This window comes from Camelus bactrianus, chromosome 10, assembly GCF_048773025.1.
Source record: "Camelus bactrianus isolate YW-2024 breed Bactrian camel chromosome 10, ASM4877302v1, whole genome shotgun sequence".
In the NCBI taxonomy this organism is placed as follows: Eukaryota; Metazoa; Chordata; class Mammalia; order Artiodactyla; family Camelidae; genus Camelus; species Camelus bactrianus.
Window position 1 is genome coordinate 11225721 of NC_133548.1, and position 18329 is coordinate 11244049.

Here is an 18329-nt window from a genome sequence, read left to right on the forward strand (position 1 = left end):
AGACTTTGGATTAAGAATGATCCAGGTTCAAACTCAGGGTGCTATCTGCTAGGGGGGTAACCCTGAACAAGTTATCAATTTCTGTGAGCCTGTTTACTCATCTGCCAAATGGGACGGACACCACCTCCCACAGCAGGGTTGTGAAAATCGTGATACACACAAAGCCCCTGGCACGCTGCTTCCACAGAATAGATGCTCAAAAATGTTAGTTACTATTTTTATTATCCAAGAGTTCGAGATGGCTAGAGTCCATGATTTTTAATTCACTATTTCAGTCTTCTCAGAAGAGTCACCCAGGACTAGAGTTAAAAATATTTTTATCCCATGAAGCTGTTCCATGCCTGTGAAGGCTATTAGTTAGTGGGTGGGAAAGATGAGAGCACTGAGCTGGGAGGATGCTGTCCGTGCCCCAGCTCCCTTACGGCCTCCACACACACACCCCCCCGCAGACTAAGCTTGTATGCCCATCTGTCCATGTGCGCAAGCCCAGCTAATGAAAACGCCTGTGGTCTTGAAGGTTTTCAAAAATGGGAGAGTGAATGGGAAAGTGAGGGAGGCCTCAGAGAACTACGTATATTCCATTAGAAGAGAAAGCGAGCGGGAGAGGGGTGACTGCTACATTTTCTTGTCATTAGCAATATGATGACTCCCATGGGCTGGGGTCCCAGTCTGATGAGAAGAAACAACTCGAAGGTCATGGATGGACCTCACTGTCCACTGTAAAAGCTCCCGCAGCACCTTCAGGCCCCACAGCTTCTTCTCAAAGAGACCCCCATCTCCAACAGTAAGGGGCATCCCATCGGCCTCACTGGGGGGGATCTTGTGTTCCAGGAGTGCCATTAATTCCTCGAGCTGGTAAGCAAAGGCAGCAACTTGAAGGAGAACGGTATGTATCGCTTGATGGAAGTCACCTTCAGCCGGAGTGAAATGGACCCGTTGGTCCTCTAACAGCCTGGCCAACATGACGTGGAAGGCGCGATAAGCTCGGAGGTTCTCCTGGAGTCGCTCCGCCTCAGTCAGCTCGCTCCATCGATCAGTGCTTGCCATTGGCACACCATCCACAGAGTCCAGGTTTATGCTCTCGTTCAGACCCTGATGCTTCACCTGGCCAAGGACATAGAAAAACATCTCATCCTCTGTAATGACTCCACCATTCTCACTTACTCCTTAAATCTCATACTCACTGGGGATCCATGGCTGACTTTAGGCAGACCCTGTTCTCCCTGAAATCACACATACTGCTCTGACTACCTGTTCATCTTTCTTGGGAGAACTTGCAGCTTTCACTGGGTTCTGAGCAAAGGTTGCAAATCACTGACTGGTCCAGAATTAACTTTTCCTTCCCACTTCAAACTCCCCCCAGGAAACTGAAGTATTTTAACTGCACTGGAGTTTAAGTATTTTAAATATACTTGCTTGAAGACACCGGTCATAGTGAGGAAGCCCTACAATATAGCCATCGTAGAATTTTTCTAACAGTCCTCTCTCCTCCATTGTTCACTCTCAATGGTGAGGATAATCCTTTAGACAATTCAGTGGAAGTTTTTTTTTTTTCTAATTGGTATTTTTATTTTTTGTGCCTTTTTTAAAAATTGGTATTTCAAAGAGTCTCATTTCTGATGGGTGGGGCTTGGCTCTATGAAGATGAACTCCATGGTTATCTCCTTAAGAATCTGATGCTCCCCCAAGTCCTCACTGACTCTTCTAGCAGATTTTTGGAGTGTAGGTGGGCCTTCTATGTAGACACTTTGGACTGTATGTAACTAATCAGTGGGCTGCTAATACTGTACAGGAGAAATTGGTTGGGTATTTATACTGTTCTCCCAATCCTATAAACTTCACTCTTTCATTTACATAGCTCAAAAAATTAGAACAATGTTCACGAAGAACCCAAACTTAGAGGGCTTGTGGCTAGTCTGTTCCGGGAGAATTCAGACTGTAGGCAATCAACTTAGGAATAGTCTCCAACATACACACCAATCCTACCTAGAACCCCACGTTATGTTATCTTATTCAAGGAGCAACATGTCTCTTAAATAGCCTAGATAAAGAAAATAAGGTCACACGAGTTTCCTCAAGGGAAGGGGCCATGTTAAATGATAGGTGTCCAACATATAATGGCTGTATGATTAGGGCTTTTGTAACTGATAACGAGGCTGGAGCATGATGGCAAGGGGCTGGATCAGAAGAGACGAAGCAAAAATAGACAACAGCAAAATAGGCAACTTACATAAGATTCCATAAGCGCCGTCAGGTCTGAACGAATCTTCCTTGCTAGCCAGATAGAACGGCTACAGAGGTCCCGGCGGTGAGGGGTCAGCGGTGAATGCTCTGCGAAAGCCATCCCCTAACTCAACTGTCCCAGGAAACCAGTGAGCTGAGTTTGCTTCTGTCTATACTGGTCCAAATAAGAAATGTGACTCTCAGACTAAATCCACTGGGCATTTCTCTACTAATGGAATTGTGCACCCCCACCCCCCTGCCTGACTCAGAGGTGGCAGCAAATTCCTGGCTGTGGATTTTTGTGCCTGTGGAATCAAAGGCCCCTTTTTAATCAGCTTTTTGTTGTTGTTGTTTTTTTTTTTTTTTCTGCAGCGTCTGCCTCCATGTCTCTCCTCCACTCAGTGCCTAGTGTACTTGTTTTTATGTCATTGTTTTGCTTTTGCACTTAGCAACAAGGTCACTATCATAATAATCCCTCATGACACCCCTGCCTAATGCAATCTATTTCATACACACATATTCAGTTTATTTTACTATCGCCCTCCCTGTGTTTCCCATGTCCTTTTCTTTCTTTTTTGGTCAGGTAACATATTCAGTATGAACTTGTTATTATTACTGATAACAGTTGCCATTCATTACGCATCTACCCTGGGCCAGACACTGCTAGTTGCTTTAAAGCCTTTATTTGATCTTTAGAATAATTCTACAAGATAAACATTTTCCTCATCCCACATAAGAAATCGAGGCTTAAAGAACTGTGCACAAAATCCAGTAACTAGATTCAAATTTAAATACAGACCCTTGATTCTTTGATCCAAAACTGTTTCTCCCACTGACTTTTCAGTATCATTCTTTAGGTAGTTCATATTATGTTCAAGACACAAACTATACATGAAGCAGATCCTGTAAAAATATAGTGTCTTTTTACTCCCATGCTTTTGCTATGTGTTTAAATGTACACTTGATTGAAAATCACGTAAGGAAGCATCTCTGATCTCAATCATGGTGCCTTCCTTGTAGCTACAGGAGGAGGAAGGTACTGTTTAGGCCTGTTCTCTTCCAAAGGACAGGGAACACCCAGCCCTGACTTGGTAACGTCTCTAAGGCAGTCTCACTCAAGTGACAACATGCTTTTCTTTTTCTTCCTTATCCCAAGTCATACTACATTGCTTCTTAACAAAGTCAGAGAATGAGCTGGACTTCGAAATGAAGGCATAGAGCCGAAAAGCGCTTGGAGAGTTGTTGTTCTAGTGCATTTAACTCGGTAGGCTGGAGGATGACGCCAACTGGGTGAGAGTTACAAGTTTCATCCTCAAGTCAATCCATTAGTTTCACTATTTCCTATCATGGGCATTGCCTCTAAATTGAAACAAGCCTTCTCAAATTTCCACACATAAACGATAATCAAGGGACGTAAAGGATAAAGAGATGAGGCCTGAGTGGCTGTCACAGCAGGCCTTTTAAGAAGGGAGGATTCTTTTTCCTTTCCTTTTTTTTTTTTTTTTAACAACTTTGTACTCACAAGGACAATGAGTTTTGTGAAAAGCACTGATATTAAACGCTATCAGGGCCTTGTCATTATCAGAGTGAAATTAACCTCACAGCTTACTTAAGGCTCTTCTCACATCTTTCCCAGACCGCCGAAACATGGAAAGGAGTTCCAAGTCCACCAGGTGACCACAGAATCATACGGCACCTCAGTATGAGAAATCAGGAACTAACCAATTCTCAACAAGCGCAAACCACAGCATCGGCTACAGAAAACCTGTTCTGAGGGCACTTGGTTTTCTCATTTAGCAGCATCCACTACTTTACCCCAGGATGACTTAACTCAGTACAACCAAGGAAGACCAGTTGCTTCCATGAAGACAACTTTTATTTTTCTTCTTTACATACTTATTTTGGATATGCCTTACCTAGATTAAGAGAAAACAAGGACTTGAAAAGCAGAGTATCCCTTTTATTATAATTTCTTTTTACATAACCTTTTCAACCTAGATTCAGGTAACTACCTGTCTCTCCCATCAAAGGAGAAGGGTCCTGCATATTACAATAGGCAAAAAGGCTTTTAGGAAATAAAGTATTTTAAATTGATTCATTACAATTTTTCAATTTTCTTGAGTACATTGAAAAGTGGGAAAAAGACAGGAGGGGAAAATGGTACTTCAAACAACCAGACTGCAATAACCTTAGTTTAGTACACTCTTTGTATTTTTTTCTCCAAACAGGTACAAAGGAGGTTCAAGTGCTCTGTGTGGATGCTTTTCCTTACCTTAATATATCTATGTTTTACTCCCAGTAATCTTGGCCAGTGTTTATCGAAACTCTCTGAAGCATATTAAGTCTCAGTTATGCAAAATTATCCTGGGCAACCACAAACAAGGGGGAAGCACGTCTTGCAGAAAGAATACTTGTAGCTCAATTACATTTTCAGAATTCAGAATTGCTAGTTCAAGACTGAGAATATGCAGTGGGAAGAGTTATCAAAAAGGTAACAGAATCTGAGTAAGATGAGGAAATGCAGAATTTTAAGATTAAAAGAGTTCCTCAGAAGGACAATGAAGTAAACAGCATGAGGAACAGAAAGGAAAAGGGAAGAGAACCTAGTACAAGACAGTTCACTCAAACCAACTCATTACTTTGCTAACATCCCTTTCTCAAAAGGAAAAAAAACCAAGTCCATGGAAGTATTTTAAAATGTATCGCAAACTGCTACAATAATTTACTGAAGCAAACTGCAGGCAAATGGTAGCCATGAAGAGGACTAAAACAGGGGACAAAGAACAGAAACTTCTAATTATCAGAACTAACTGGTTGCTTTCAGTGGGGAGGAGTGTGATTCAGGGAAGAACGTATTTTCCCTCTATCTCATCAAGGTTTTGTTGTTGTTGTTTTTTAATGCAGTTTGCTTTTGTGTGGGTGGCTAAAATATCTGATGACTAACCACTGCAAATGCAACTCATGGAGGAGACAAAGGATAAGGTAAGTGTGACGGGACAAAGGTTAAGTGTGGGGTGTAGAAGCTAGCTAGTGAAACACTACCAAATGGACTCGTCCAGGAGCGGAGCAACTTTGTCGTCGACCCATCTGATCAATCTTGTGTTTTCAAATCTACTCAACATACCAAAGTCAACTCCATGTCCTCACTGTGGGCAGGAAAGCATTCTACGTCCCTTCTAGCCTTATTCCACTGCTCACCCCAACACTGGAGGGATGGCAAGTCTGCGACACTGAAAAGAAACAATAGTGCATTTAGGACTGCTCACTGTAGGTGTCTCACCCCCTATTCTCCAGCATCCCAACCGCTGACACTAGTGGGTGTAAAGCCAGCCTCTTTCAGAGATGACATTTTGTTACCCTTCTTTATGGAAAAAAATCAGAGAAAATTGATAAACTTTGTAGTTTTAGTGTTCGTGAAAAACAAGCTGCTCCTTATTTCATTCTCAGCAAACTTCATTCTTTCCAACAACCATCATACATTTCTGACAAACAATGAATAGGGCAAGCCTTTAATTCCAGCTTCTGAGGTACGGAGGAGAGAAACTGCCCTTCTAATTCTCCAAAAATGAGCCAAAATAGGTTTTTAGTCTTCTGGGAGTTATGGAGTTGTACAAAAACACAGTTTCTCCCATGGACAGTAATAAGTAAGTGTTCCACCCCACGAAAACCCCTGTCTCAAGGGAAGGGGTGATCCCCAGAATTTCGGGTGAAAGCAAAGCATTATATGGATGACTAACTTCGTGGAAGCCTTTCTGTTTCGGAAGGGTTACTAAAAGCGAAACAAAATACATCAACTTTCTTTGACTTCAAACTGCATGATGCGGACCATTCCTTCCCTGATGGCAGTGTCCTTCACCAACAGGGAGCTGGAACGCACCAACGACAAAGCAAAGCAAAAGCGCAGCAGGGGCCCGAGCTGGGCTAACAGGAGGCGTGTACAAAGAAATGATGGGGACAAAAAAAGAAAACGAACAAGTTCATAAGAGAAAACCTTTTATCTCTAATTTAGACTCTGAACAGTTTTCCTCATCCCCTCAAAATTCCTAAATCTCAATGTTCTAAAGACTCAAAGAGCGCTAATTACCACAAACCTAACATCTTTCCCCAAAAAGGCTTCTGACAAAGCACGGGGCTACTGTAGTGACTGTGTTAGTGTGGAGGACCAGCTTTCTTTAAAGGCCACTGGAGAAAGCTATGATTTTAGGGGCTGGCGGTGCTTCTTCAACCCTACATCTCACCTTCTACAAGTACCTCTTACGCAAAGGACCCCACATCAGAATAATCTACTCTCTCCCAGCCCCACAAAACACAGCAACAAAGACAAAAAAAAAAAAAAAATCAGACTTTCCATTAATAAATAAGGACTCTCAGGTTTCACAACACAAAGACACACATGTTCAAAGTGCAAATCTCTGCCTTTAGCCTGGGACTCTTCTCACTGCCTCACTGATGCAGAGCCCTGTCTTGTGGTCAGAGAGACCACGCAGAGGGCAGCCCCCTCCCTGCTGGGGGCCTGCTTCCAAGCAAGGGAGCACCACTGAGAACCTTACGGAGGTGTCAGGAGGGGGACTGAGGAAGGTGGTGAAGGTGAAGAGGTGGGAGGTGGTCCCCATGGATCCTTCCTTTCCTAAACCCAGGGGGAATGGAAGAAAAGGGGGTGAGAGATGTGTGCTGTTTTAACAGCTCACCCTGCTAAGGGGCCTTAAAGTGCCAAGTCAAGCTGCCAGCCTCCAGAGATTAGAATTATAAGGTATTCTGAAGATAAATGTGCTGCAGGGGGTAGAAGCCAGAACCACAGGGCAGCAGTAAAGGAGGAGAAGGGGTTTAGAGGATATTAATATATCATTGAGAATTAAAAGCTGATCCAGAGCACATCAGAGTAAAGGGGGATCTGCTGATGACCAGGAAGTCTGCCTGGCTGGAACTGAAGGTAAGAGTAACCCTCACTTTAAGAGCTGCTTCTTTGTCTAGCTTTCTGGTAAAGGCAACATCAATTTTATGAGGAGGAGAATAGAGGGAGAAGGGGAGATGTGTGTGTGTGTGTGTGTGTGTGTGTGTGTGTGTGTGTGTGTGTGTGTGTGCTGTGATCCACAATGGAAAGAGCAGGCCCTTCAGTTATTTTACTAGATTTTAAATGCTTTAAATTTTTTTTTTGTCCTTTTTATCTTTTAAATACAAAGTCTTAGCTGTCCCAGCGCCCAAAGTCTTCCCTTCCACTAAGGTCCAGTAGAGTCTGAATCTTCAATCAGAACCTCTGTGGTAGCACCGAGTATATCCGAGTTCATGACCAGCCCTTCAGCGCCCCCACTGCTGCCACTTCCCACAAAGATCTTCCCATCAGCCATCAGGCTCACCCGTTCCGTCCCACTACAGTATGACTTTGACATCCCTTCAGCTTCTAGCAGGAGGCACTCTCCAGAGGTGGAATTTCCCAAGGGCTCAGGAAGAAGAGGAAGACCTTGACCATCTGCAGGTTGTGTCAGGGACTCAGGATTAGTGCCCAAGATATCTGTGCTGGTGATGAGGGCGCCTGCATTGGCAGCCAGAGCTTCAGCAATCAGCACCTCAGGGTGGCTTTTTGCTTTGTGTGCCACTACGCTGTCCTTCTTCTCAAATTTTTTGCCACAGATATTGCAAGAAAACTGGTAGAAGGAATCTGCATCATGCTTCTTCATGTGCCAATTAAGGGATGCCTTTTGCCGACAGGTAAATCCACAGATCTCGCATCTAAAGAAAGTGGAAAATGAATGGCTGATCAAATAGAGCAAAGAAGAGGCCTCCTACTTAGAGCCAGGATGAGAACTTAGAGGTCATGTATATAAGCAACAGTCAGTCATGTATATACTTCTTGTGAAAGATTAGAAAAAGTTACTAGATAGAAAATTAATCTGATTTTTCCCCCCTTCTTTAAGAGGAAACAGAAGAAAAAGGTCACTAAGTAGCTCTCCTAATTAATACCCGCTCTTTAACTTTAAATACCCACTATTTAATAAAAGTAAACAGCAGTGGCAGCTGAAACGCCTGTAAAGGGGCTAACCCCTAAGTGGGGGATATGCGCTTCTCACCCCGACGTTCACCGTAAGTACTCACTGCAGTGGCTTCTCGCCAGTGTGAATCATCCGGTGCACGGCCAGGTTGTGGGAACTTTTGAAGGCTCGAGCACAATATTCACAGATATAATCTCTTTGATCTAAGAAAAAAAAAATAACGTGGTTAGTGTTCCACTTAGTATCCCTCTTCAGTATATTAACCTTGCTTTCAACAAGTACGCAGATGATCAGGCAGGTGACTTTAGAGGAAAAGCAATTGCTTTCAATGTACAAGCACTTTGGATAAACAAAACTTAAAAGCAAATAATATTGTTTTCATCACTTTTTGGTCCATTTATTCAGTAGCATTAGAATCTATTAAAAACAAAAAACAAAAAAACCACACCTAGATAGTAATATGAGACCTGAAATCCTAATCTCAAGTTTACCAGTAATCTATGTCTTGGATAAACTGCTTAGCAAGTGAACAACTACAAAATTTTCATATATTTTATTCTTAAAACAACTGTTTTCACACACTGTGAAAGTTGAATATCTACATATAAAGAATCTGGCATTCATCCACCACCACTGCCATCACAAAAATTTGGTACTCCCTGAAGAAAAGTGATCCACATCTAACCTGGTACTTTCATGTTCCATTTCAGGTTTAAAAAAATGTTTCCCAAGATAAACAACTTAAACTTCTTTCAAAAGAGTCAAGCTACTGCTACCAAATATATGCAAACAGTACCTGTATTTCTTTCCCTCATTCTCTTACCCCTCATCTTCCACACATTTCAACCACCTCCCTCTGTCATTTCACAACCCCCCAAATTTCTCGGGATTTTTGATGAATTTGGTAACATGATGTGGAATCTACGGGGCAAAGAAGCATTGTATTTAATTACTTCTTTACTTGAATAAGAAGTAATTAAATACAAATTTGGTTGGGGAGAAAGTGGACAGATGCTCAATATATATTTGTTGAATAAGTGGCCATTACACATTTTCTATGCTTTTCATTTAAAGTCACGTTTTTCTCAAACCTGAATGTACTGAGGAATCACCTGGGGACCCAGCAGACGCAGGTGAGATTCAGCAGGTCTGGGATCTCTGCCACTCACATAGCTCAAGTGATGCCAACGCTTACTGATCTCTGTTCTACATCACTGAGTAATAACTGAGCCTAAAAATGCACACTTCTAACCCAGGGACTGCTCCTGGTATCTGATCCCCCAGGTCTTGCCCACTTTTCCAGCCCCACAGCAGCATGGCAAACGAGTGAGGGGCATCTATTTGTTTAAATAAATCATATTTTCAAAGGCAGCCAGTATACACTAAATTGGAAAAGTCTAACACTGACATCATAAAATTGTATTAACCAAATATAAACATTTGAACAGCACTTTATATGTTATTTCATTTTTATGCCTTATTTTATAAATGAGGAAAAGTGAGAAGAGAAGAAATTAACTTTCCTAAGTCACACATTTAGTAATCATTTAGTAAATGATTACTAAAGTGGTTATAAATGAATGATGTTTGAATCCACTCAACACAGAGACTCAGTTTCTCCTTCCGAGCCAACAGCGCCCACAGGAGGGCACATGTGAACGCAGCAGCTAGGCCTTCTGACTGCGGCGGCGGCAGCCGTCCCGGGAGCCCCCTGGCTCAACACGAACTGTAAGCAGGCCTCCTTACCACTTAGGCTTTCTCCCCACACACTCCTCATCTTCAGTCCAGGCAGACACTACAAGTACCCATCTGCCCAAGGAGCATTAGAAACCACGGTTCTGCTAAAAATTAGCCGTGTGACCATCGGCTAGTTAACTAATGCTGCCCAGCCTCCAGTTTCTTAGCTGTAAATCAAGGCTACTACAAGTGAACTTGGTGGTGTTGAATGGATGGATAGATCAGAAAAAAATATTACCAATCTGAGCACTTACAAGCACGGTGCATTTAGCTATTTGGTAAAACATTTTATTTACGCAAGCACCTGTATGATGTTTGGCATGTCGCAGAAGTTGCTTCTGAAGCCTGAAGAGTCGCCCACAGGAGGGATGGGGACACACGTATTTCTTCTTCAGCAAATGCTGATATTTAATGTGGTGCTAAAACAGTAAAAGAAAGTGAACGGGGATAAAAATTAAGGCTTCCTGAAAGCTCATCTCGTTTCTTTGCTAAGTCAAAAGTGTTGAAGGAAAACCAAATGAATAGGGAGCAGTTTAATAAAACAGTTAAGAACACAGGCTACGGAAAGAGACCTGGATTCCAATCTGGATCTGCCATTCACGGGCAGTGCAATCTCAGAAGACGAGCTCCAACACTGTGAGCTCCAGTTCTCATCTGTAACATGGAGGTGATGACAACTGTCTCAGAGTGCTGTCGTGAGAGTGCAGGGATCGTGTATCGGACGGTGCTCGTGCCGCAGACAACACGCGACAAAAGAATAGCAGATGTAATCATTACAGCAGAACCAGACTGACACAGAAAGGCCTGCGTCTTACGTTAGACTTGCTGCTAAAGATCAAACAGGCACGTCTTCAGCTTTAGTAATCAACTTTTCACTTTCGTGTTTTCTGCCAGGCCTAAATACAAGCTCAAAAAAAAAAAAAAAACTCACTTAAAAAAACCCCTAAAAACTAAAAAATTTTCAATTTATTCTAAATAGTATTCAAGAAACCATGGGTTTCAGTTGCTAATTTTATTCTTTAAAATTATACATTAAAATAAAATCTGTTCATCTGCGCCTTGGTATGTGGTTACACAATCATCTCTTACATCAGGAGTACTTGCACCATAATGAGAAACACTGGAATATTCCAAGATTCCAAGGAAATATTTAAGCTTAGGTTCTTAGTCACTTGAACAAACAAACAAAAAAAACAAACAAAAAACCCCACAACTGAAGTAATTTTATGTTTAAAAAATATTTTTCTTGACATTATATAATGATGATAAAGGCTACACAAGTTCACAAATTGTAAAGTCTCATAAAATATGAGAACTAGTAATGCAACATAACCTGAAAGGCTGCCTTACTGAACAAGTCCACTGACCTGCAAGTAGCGGGGATGAGCAAGAACAGTTCCACATCCTTCCATCTCACAACGGACATACTGGATTGGAGGCTTTTTTCTATTATCAACATGTAGGAGAAAAGTGAGCAACAGTAAAGAGGCAGTACACACAGTGGTCTTTAACTCAAACTGCAGTATAGGGAATAGCTACCTTATAGTACTAAGAATTAAAGTCTCTTTACTAGTTTATAGCTTGCACAGAATTGACGTTAGAAGTAACCAGAAATTATTTAATACAGCTTTTAAAACAGAGTACAAAGTAAACTAGCACACCCCCAAAAGGAAAAGAAGTGTTAAAATTTTTAGGAACTTTAAGATCCTACAATGGAAATAAAAACACAGTAACTCTGCATCAAGGACATTCATGAAGTTTTGAAGTTTTTGTGAAATTTTTAACTAGCCACTCCTGCAGGATAATTATGAGGGCTGAACACATGAGTGAAGGGCCCACCACCAGAAAGAAGACACAACATGGCAGGAGTATAAATTACTCACCTCCTTTTGGGTAATCGTGGACTTTTGTCATCTTTTCGCCTTCTTCCTCTCCTATAATTAAAGAACAGTGTAACTGCCCACATATTCCAGACTGAAGCTTGTAGTGGAGGATAGCTGAGGACACATACTCAAGACCAAGGAGCAGGTGGAAGAGACAAAGGATAACCCAGGATACATAGAGCCAAAGACATATCTGGCCGACCAAAGATTTCACCGTGAAGTGATTTCACTTACAAGTACATCCGCACCACAAGCTAAAATACTGTACCTTTCATAAACTGTGCATTCTTATGGAAGATTACATAAACCTCAAGGTTACTACTTAAAAGAGTTGTTTCAGTAAAAAGTCCACCACTTAAATTTTATAAATTTAAAAAGTATAGTAAGAATCTATCATCTAAAAACTCTCAGAATATAAACTATACTCTCCTGGCAGCAGAGACAAACGCCTACATACTGAAAAAAAGCTACTTATACGACCAGAAATAACTGCTAGGCACAGAGTATACACCTGGTCAAGGTTATCACGCCATTTGCCTTATTTGGCCTCTTTAGAGGACCTACATTTGCCAGACTTCTTGCTGTCTCCACCCACTCTGCATCCTATAGCTACTGTCTTACCCACTCATTTGAATGTCTTTAAGTACTGCTTTGAATTAAACTTTTGCAACTTTTGAGAAGAGTCTCTCCAACGAAACTGTCAGTTGCCTGAGACAGCAATACGTGTATGGCAATATCGTTCCTCACACGCCCACCCTTTTTTCCACTAGTGGCTTGAAAATCTGTTAAGTTCCCATTTTTAAAAGTAACTGCCTACTCACTTCCTAGGAGGCTCCTCATCTTCCCTAATTTCATTCTCTTCTTCTTTCACTTCTACCTCTACTTCCACTTTTATTTCTTTCTTCTCTTTCTCTTCTTTCACCTTGCCTGATTTTCTCCGTGGTTTTGGGGTTTCCCTGAAATTATAAATACATTTCAACATTGGTATCCAGCAAAGGACCTTTTCAAGGACAACTGTGACAACGGGGTAAAGTCTGAAGTTATCACTGATTTCTTGTGAAATTATAATCCCCGCCTATGAAATGTGGTTTCCAGCCAACCATTCCTTCTCATATGCACAGTAATCACACAATTATATTTAAAAGCCTATGAGCTGACTCCCAGGCTAACAATGCCTTAGAATCAAACCTCACTATAGTTGTAAAGAGAAACAAGACAAAAGAACGAAATCTTAAGTATTCAGGCAATCATGATATCTTAAGATAAAACATGCAGACATCATAATAATTTGGATATGATCAAAACAAAGTTCTATAAATGGAAGAGATGGCTGTATGAGGGGTTAATAAGATAACGTTAAAGTCGCAAAACAAGTGCATAATTACTCATTTAAAATTAAGTCCATACCCATTAGTTGGGCAACAAGGTGAAATAAAAGCATGCAATAAGGCTTTTCTAACTTATTTTTCACCAACAAATTCGAGACATGCCTTTCTAAGTGGGGTTTGTAGGTCTCATCTCTTGGGTCATCTTTGAAGGGAATTTCCTCTTCACTGATCAACATCTCTTCTTCTTCTTCCTCCTCCTCATCACTGCTAAAAAGCAGCAAATAGAGATTACAAATTCAAGTTGTAAGAATTATATCTGGTCATTTATTTAGAGGGAGCCAAAAGATTCACAGTAAGTTATCTAGGATTTTCATTCTTGTGGTCTGGCTGGACTGCCATCTAGTTGCTTAATCGTAAAGAATAATAACTGGAACTAAAAATACTCAAGTCCTAGACATAACTTCATTACTTCATTAAATACGAAGTGAAATAATCCCTTCATTAAATAAAAGCAAGGCAATGATGGCTCAGTGACACTAAGAGCTAAAAAACAGTTGACTCAATTATTTCAAGCAGAAAACAACCACATCATTTGATGTGATTGTGCTCTACGTACCCAAAGATTTGAATATAAAACATTAAAAGTTTCTTACCTAATGCCACCCGGAGACTGATGCTCTTCAGCAACATCTGGAAAAATAAAGTCCAAACAAAACTTATCTGTGTGGGTACAGATATTTTCTCTCTGTAGCCAAGAGACTCAAATCAAATTACTGCCTAGGGTAATTATACAAAAGGAGAATTATCCACAAAATGTCAAAAAGGAACCCTTCCTATACCCCCACACCTGCCCCTGAAAGTTAAGCTGTTCTGGTAAACATTCAACATTATATTTAAAACCAACAGGCAACTGGTTATGGAAGAACCACACTCTACTTGCACTGTACCATAATCAAGCTGATCTGTATTTGGTTCGGACTTGCAGATGAGCTGCAAGGAACCAGTCTTGGATCTAGAGCTTCGGGTGTTCTCTGTGTCACGGTGCCGAGAGACAGACGTCCTGCTGCTGCTGCGCCAGCCCCGGCTCGGCCTAGCTGCAGCGAGGGAAACTTCCTGAGGGAGGGCAGGATCTTCTTCCTCTTTCTCTTCCTTGGGATCTAGATGAAAAGATATACCATTCTTTTTAAGTTTACAGTTAACCAATAACCATTTCTTGTATATACATTGTTATAAATATAGCCAATGAAAAGATAAATTTTTTTTCAGGAAAAAAAATTCTTAGAATTTTACTGATATAATAGAAGCAACAAGATGAAAGGAAAATGTAATAAAGCCTATCCTTACTGTCATCACGCTGAAGAAAAAACTGCGTATGTTGCAAAGTGGTAATTTTGTATTGTCTTATCTACTAGAAAATGAAATGCTAAGAGAAATACAGCTAAGATCTAACCTTTTATTCTATATTTTAACCTTTAGATCTAAGACAGAAATAACCAGATTGAGTAGGAGGCCCCCAAAGATGACCAGATCTACCAGAGGCACAAAAACGAAAAGAATCATAGGTCTAGATGATATAACAAATACTGCTGCATGTAAGTGCTAAAGAGGAATGCCTTCCCTTGATTCTACTCAGTAACTTCACTTAGTATATTAAAAGTGAGACTATTTTGACTATGCAAGAACCTTTTAATCTCAGAATGGAAAAGTTCTTTCTAAGAATAGCACGGAATCTCAGGTCTTAAGATTGATACATCTGACTACATAAACATAAAAAGCTCTCTGCATGGCAAATTCCACTATAAGCAAAGTCTAAGAGCCCAACAGAAAAATGGCAACTCAGTAAAAACATGGTTTTCAAACATATGAACAAACAAAAATAATGATAAAAAATTCAATCCACCCATAACAAGAGAAACTCAAATGAAAATGACTGTGCCACAGTATTGTTCCCCTGTTATACTGGCAATGATCCAAACGTCTGACAAAATACTGTGTGGGCAAGGCTGTAGGAAAAACAGGAACTCTTAACAGAGATAACAGCAAAACCCCCTAAGGACAATTTGGCAATATCTATCAAAATTGTAAGTACTTACACCTTTTTAAGTTAATTTCAACTACTAGGAATTTATCCTCCAAAACTATAATCACATTTATAAAGTGACATATATAGTCATGGCACTGTTTTTTAGTAGTAAAAGTAGAAAACTAAATTTCAGGAGGGGACCAGTAGTATGAATTATGATACATGTAGTCAATGCACAATAGCATGAAATCAATTCCATGACACTTTATTATGCCAAAAAAACCCATATCCATAAAATGTCCAAATATTGTATATATGTATATATACATGGTATAAATAAATTTACAATATATGTTAATATATTAACGTAGTAACAACTCTGGACAGATTACAAGAAATTGATAAATACTAGTCACCTATCAGGTAAGATCCAAAAATACTTCCAGGAATTCTACCTCAAAGTATCTACCCTAGGAAAATTAACTGGAACATGGAGGTTCACTATAGCACATTTATAATAGCTAAAAATGGAAAGAATCTAACTCTCCTTATCAAGGAATCTAACTCTCCGTATCAAGGAAAAACTGTTTCAATAAATCAAGGTATATTATCAAGATAGACTATTACATGAAGTCTCTGTAAAGAATGATATGGAATTACTGGCAAAAATACTGTTAAACAGAAAAAATAAGACTATATACACACATACATATGGTTTGGTAACATTTTTGCTTAACTTTTTAAAAAACACCTGAAAAACATAATATTCTCCATTGTGGAACAAGGTGATGACTGAGGGCAATTTGAGCTTTAACTACATTGTCTGAAACTTCTATGAGAACATATTACGATAATGAAATAAAATTTGTTTGAAATGTAGAGATGAATAGCAGTGGGAACTTTAAAAAACCCAACATAATTATTAAATCAGATACATGTTTTCTTCGTTTTCTTTTCACCATAACTGCCTTTCTTACCTTTCTCCTATCTGAGCTACTTCAAGTAACAAAATAATAATAATAATAATAATAATAATAATAATAATAATAATAATAATAATAATAATAATAATAATAATAAAGTTAGAGTTGAAAATATCTTAAAAACTATCTAGGCTAAGTACAATCCAATGGAATGGAATGCCAATGAAGACAAGCCTGTTCAAGACCACAAAGTTATCTGAGCAGACCTAGATCTAAAAATCCTGCCTTGAGACTAGTAACCAAGGACTTTTACACCTAGGAAATGGCTGCTTTTAAGAAAATTTCTTCAAAGGAAGCAATTCAACACTTTCCATAAAGTACTGCAACATTAAATGATGAAGAGAAAATTCTTTTACTCAACCCAGTTACACTAATTTGGACTTTAAATCCACTCCATAACCTCCTATACTCAATGAAGCCAGTTTCTTCTTCATGATGAAAGGACATCTCATACTGTGGATATTATCCACTGGATAAATAATGGCAATTTGATGAGAACTGCTTATTCTTATAAATAAAGTGCAATACCCCATCTTATTGAATAGCATACCCATCCCCGTCAGAAAGTGCCATCAGCCAAAATGTCCCCCAACAGGAGCCCGACCCAGCCCGAACACACACACACACACACACACACACACACACACACACACACACACACCACACCCTCCCCCCCCACCGCTGGAATCAACTTTGTAAGAACTCTGGAAAATAGTCAAGGTTTACAGCAACCTAGTGAACACTGAATCAAGAAAAAAGTGAGTTACACAAGACATGTAAGGAAATCTCTGTCAAATCACAAGCACCAGCTTAAGAGAATAGAGCCTTTAGAGAGATCACACAAAGAATATGGTTTCTAAAAACATGCTCAAAGAGCTAAAGGAAACCGATGACAAAGAACTAAAGGAAAGGAGAATGGTGTCTCGACAAACAGAAAAATGTCAACATAGAGACAGTAATAAAAAGGAACCAAAGAGAAATTCTGGGGCTGAAAAGTTTAATATCTGAAGTGAAAAATTCACTATGGGTTTCATTCAACAGCAGATTTGAGAAAGACAAATCAGCAAACTTACCTTAAAGTTTGACTGAGAGTATCTAGACCAAAGAATAGAAAGAAAAAATTAAGAAAAATAAACAGAGCCTAAGAGACCTGTGGAGAACCATTAAGCAAATCAACAGAGGGTCCCAGATGGAGAGAAGAGAATGGAGCAGAATGAGTATTTGGAAATATAAAAGACAAAAATGCCCCAAATCAAAAAAAAAGGACATAAATCTACACAAACAAGAAGCTCAACAACCCCACTTTTAAATACTGTGACATTCACAGGTACTCAACATCTCTGGGGGGGGGGGATTCCACTGATAGCAGTATCGTTATAGACTTCACGAAATACACTTCAAGTCAAAAACAGTTATAAAAGACAAAGAGGGACACTGTATATTAATAAAAAGTCAACCAGTCAAGAAGATGTCAGAATTATAAACCTAAATAAACCTAATCTATGGAGTAAAAATTGACAGAATTTAAAAGAGAAGTCAGTATTTCTAAAGTAAGTTGAAATTTCAATAACTTACTTAGTAATGGATAAAATAACCACTCAGAAATTCAGTTAGGAAATAGAGGAGCTGAGTAACACTATACATTAAAAAAAAAAAAATTAAACCTAACAATAGAATACACAATCTGAAGTGCACACAGAAGATTCTCCAGAGGAGACCGTATGTTAGGCCACTCAAGAAATTTACATCAGAAGGAAAACTAGAAAATTCACAAATATGCATAAGTTAAACAGCATACTCTTAAACAACCAGAGGGTTATTAAAGAAGAAATCACAAGGGAAATTAGAAAGTACTTAGAGATAGCTGAAAATTAAAACACAACATATCATAAAAGATGGGCTGCAGCGAAAGCAGTGCTGAGGGAAATTTATAGACATAAACGGCTACATTAAAACAGAAAAAAAAGTCACATGTCTCATCAATAATCTACACCTTAAAGAAAAAGGGGGGAAAGACGAAGCAAACCAAATCCAAGCTAGCAGAACGAAGGAAATGAAGAGTAGGGCACAGATAAATGAAATAAGAAAAACAGGAGACCAACAGAGGAACATTAATGAAACCAAAAAGTTAGTTCTTTGAAAAGATCAACAAAATTGACAAACCT

At 39.6% G+C, this 18329-nt stretch overlaps 2 protein-coding genes across 3 annotated transcripts in view; both read right to left on the reverse strand.

Annotated features, from left to right (window-relative positions):
- Nucleotides 1-203: 203 nt before the first annotated feature.
- On the reverse strand, nucleotides 204-4009 carry CNTF (ciliary neurotrophic factor). The gene is made up of 2 exons (XM_010956322.3): nucleotides 2231-4009; nucleotides 204-1104 (listed from the first exon to the last, which is right to left on the reverse strand). Exons 1-2 carry the CDS (start codon nucleotides 2342-2344, stop codon nucleotides 616-618), a joined length of 603 nt encoding a protein of 200 aa, XP_010954624.1. The 5' UTR covers nucleotides 2345-4009; the 3' UTR covers nucleotides 204-615.
- A 153-nt stretch (nucleotides 4010-4162) lies between these two features.
- ZFP91 (ZFP91 zinc finger protein, atypical E3 ubiquitin ligase) overlaps nucleotides 4163-18329 on the reverse strand; it is a 29906-nt gene continuing 15739 nt past the window's right edge. Inside the window, exons 3-11 of one of the 2 annotated variants that reach the window (XM_045517669.2) lie at nucleotides 14106-14315; nucleotides 13812-13848; nucleotides 13321-13422; nucleotides 12652-12786; nucleotides 11831-11881; nucleotides 11315-11393; nucleotides 10252-10366; nucleotides 8314-8413; nucleotides 4163-7950 (exon numbers count right to left, since the gene is read on the reverse strand). In XM_045517669.2, coding sequence (XP_045373625.1) covers nucleotides 7440-7950; nucleotides 8314-8413; nucleotides 10252-10366; nucleotides 11315-11393; nucleotides 11831-11881; nucleotides 12652-12786; nucleotides 13321-13422; nucleotides 13812-13848; nucleotides 14106-14315 — 1340 coding nt within the window. In that variant the 3' untranslated portion in view covers nucleotides 4163-7439. Of the gene's footprint in view, nucleotides 7951-8313; nucleotides 8414-10251; nucleotides 10367-11314; nucleotides 11394-11830; nucleotides 11882-12651; nucleotides 12787-13320; nucleotides 13426-13811; nucleotides 13849-14105; nucleotides 14316-18329 lie in introns of both variants that reach the window. The other variant, XM_010956318.3, reaches the window with a different exon arrangement.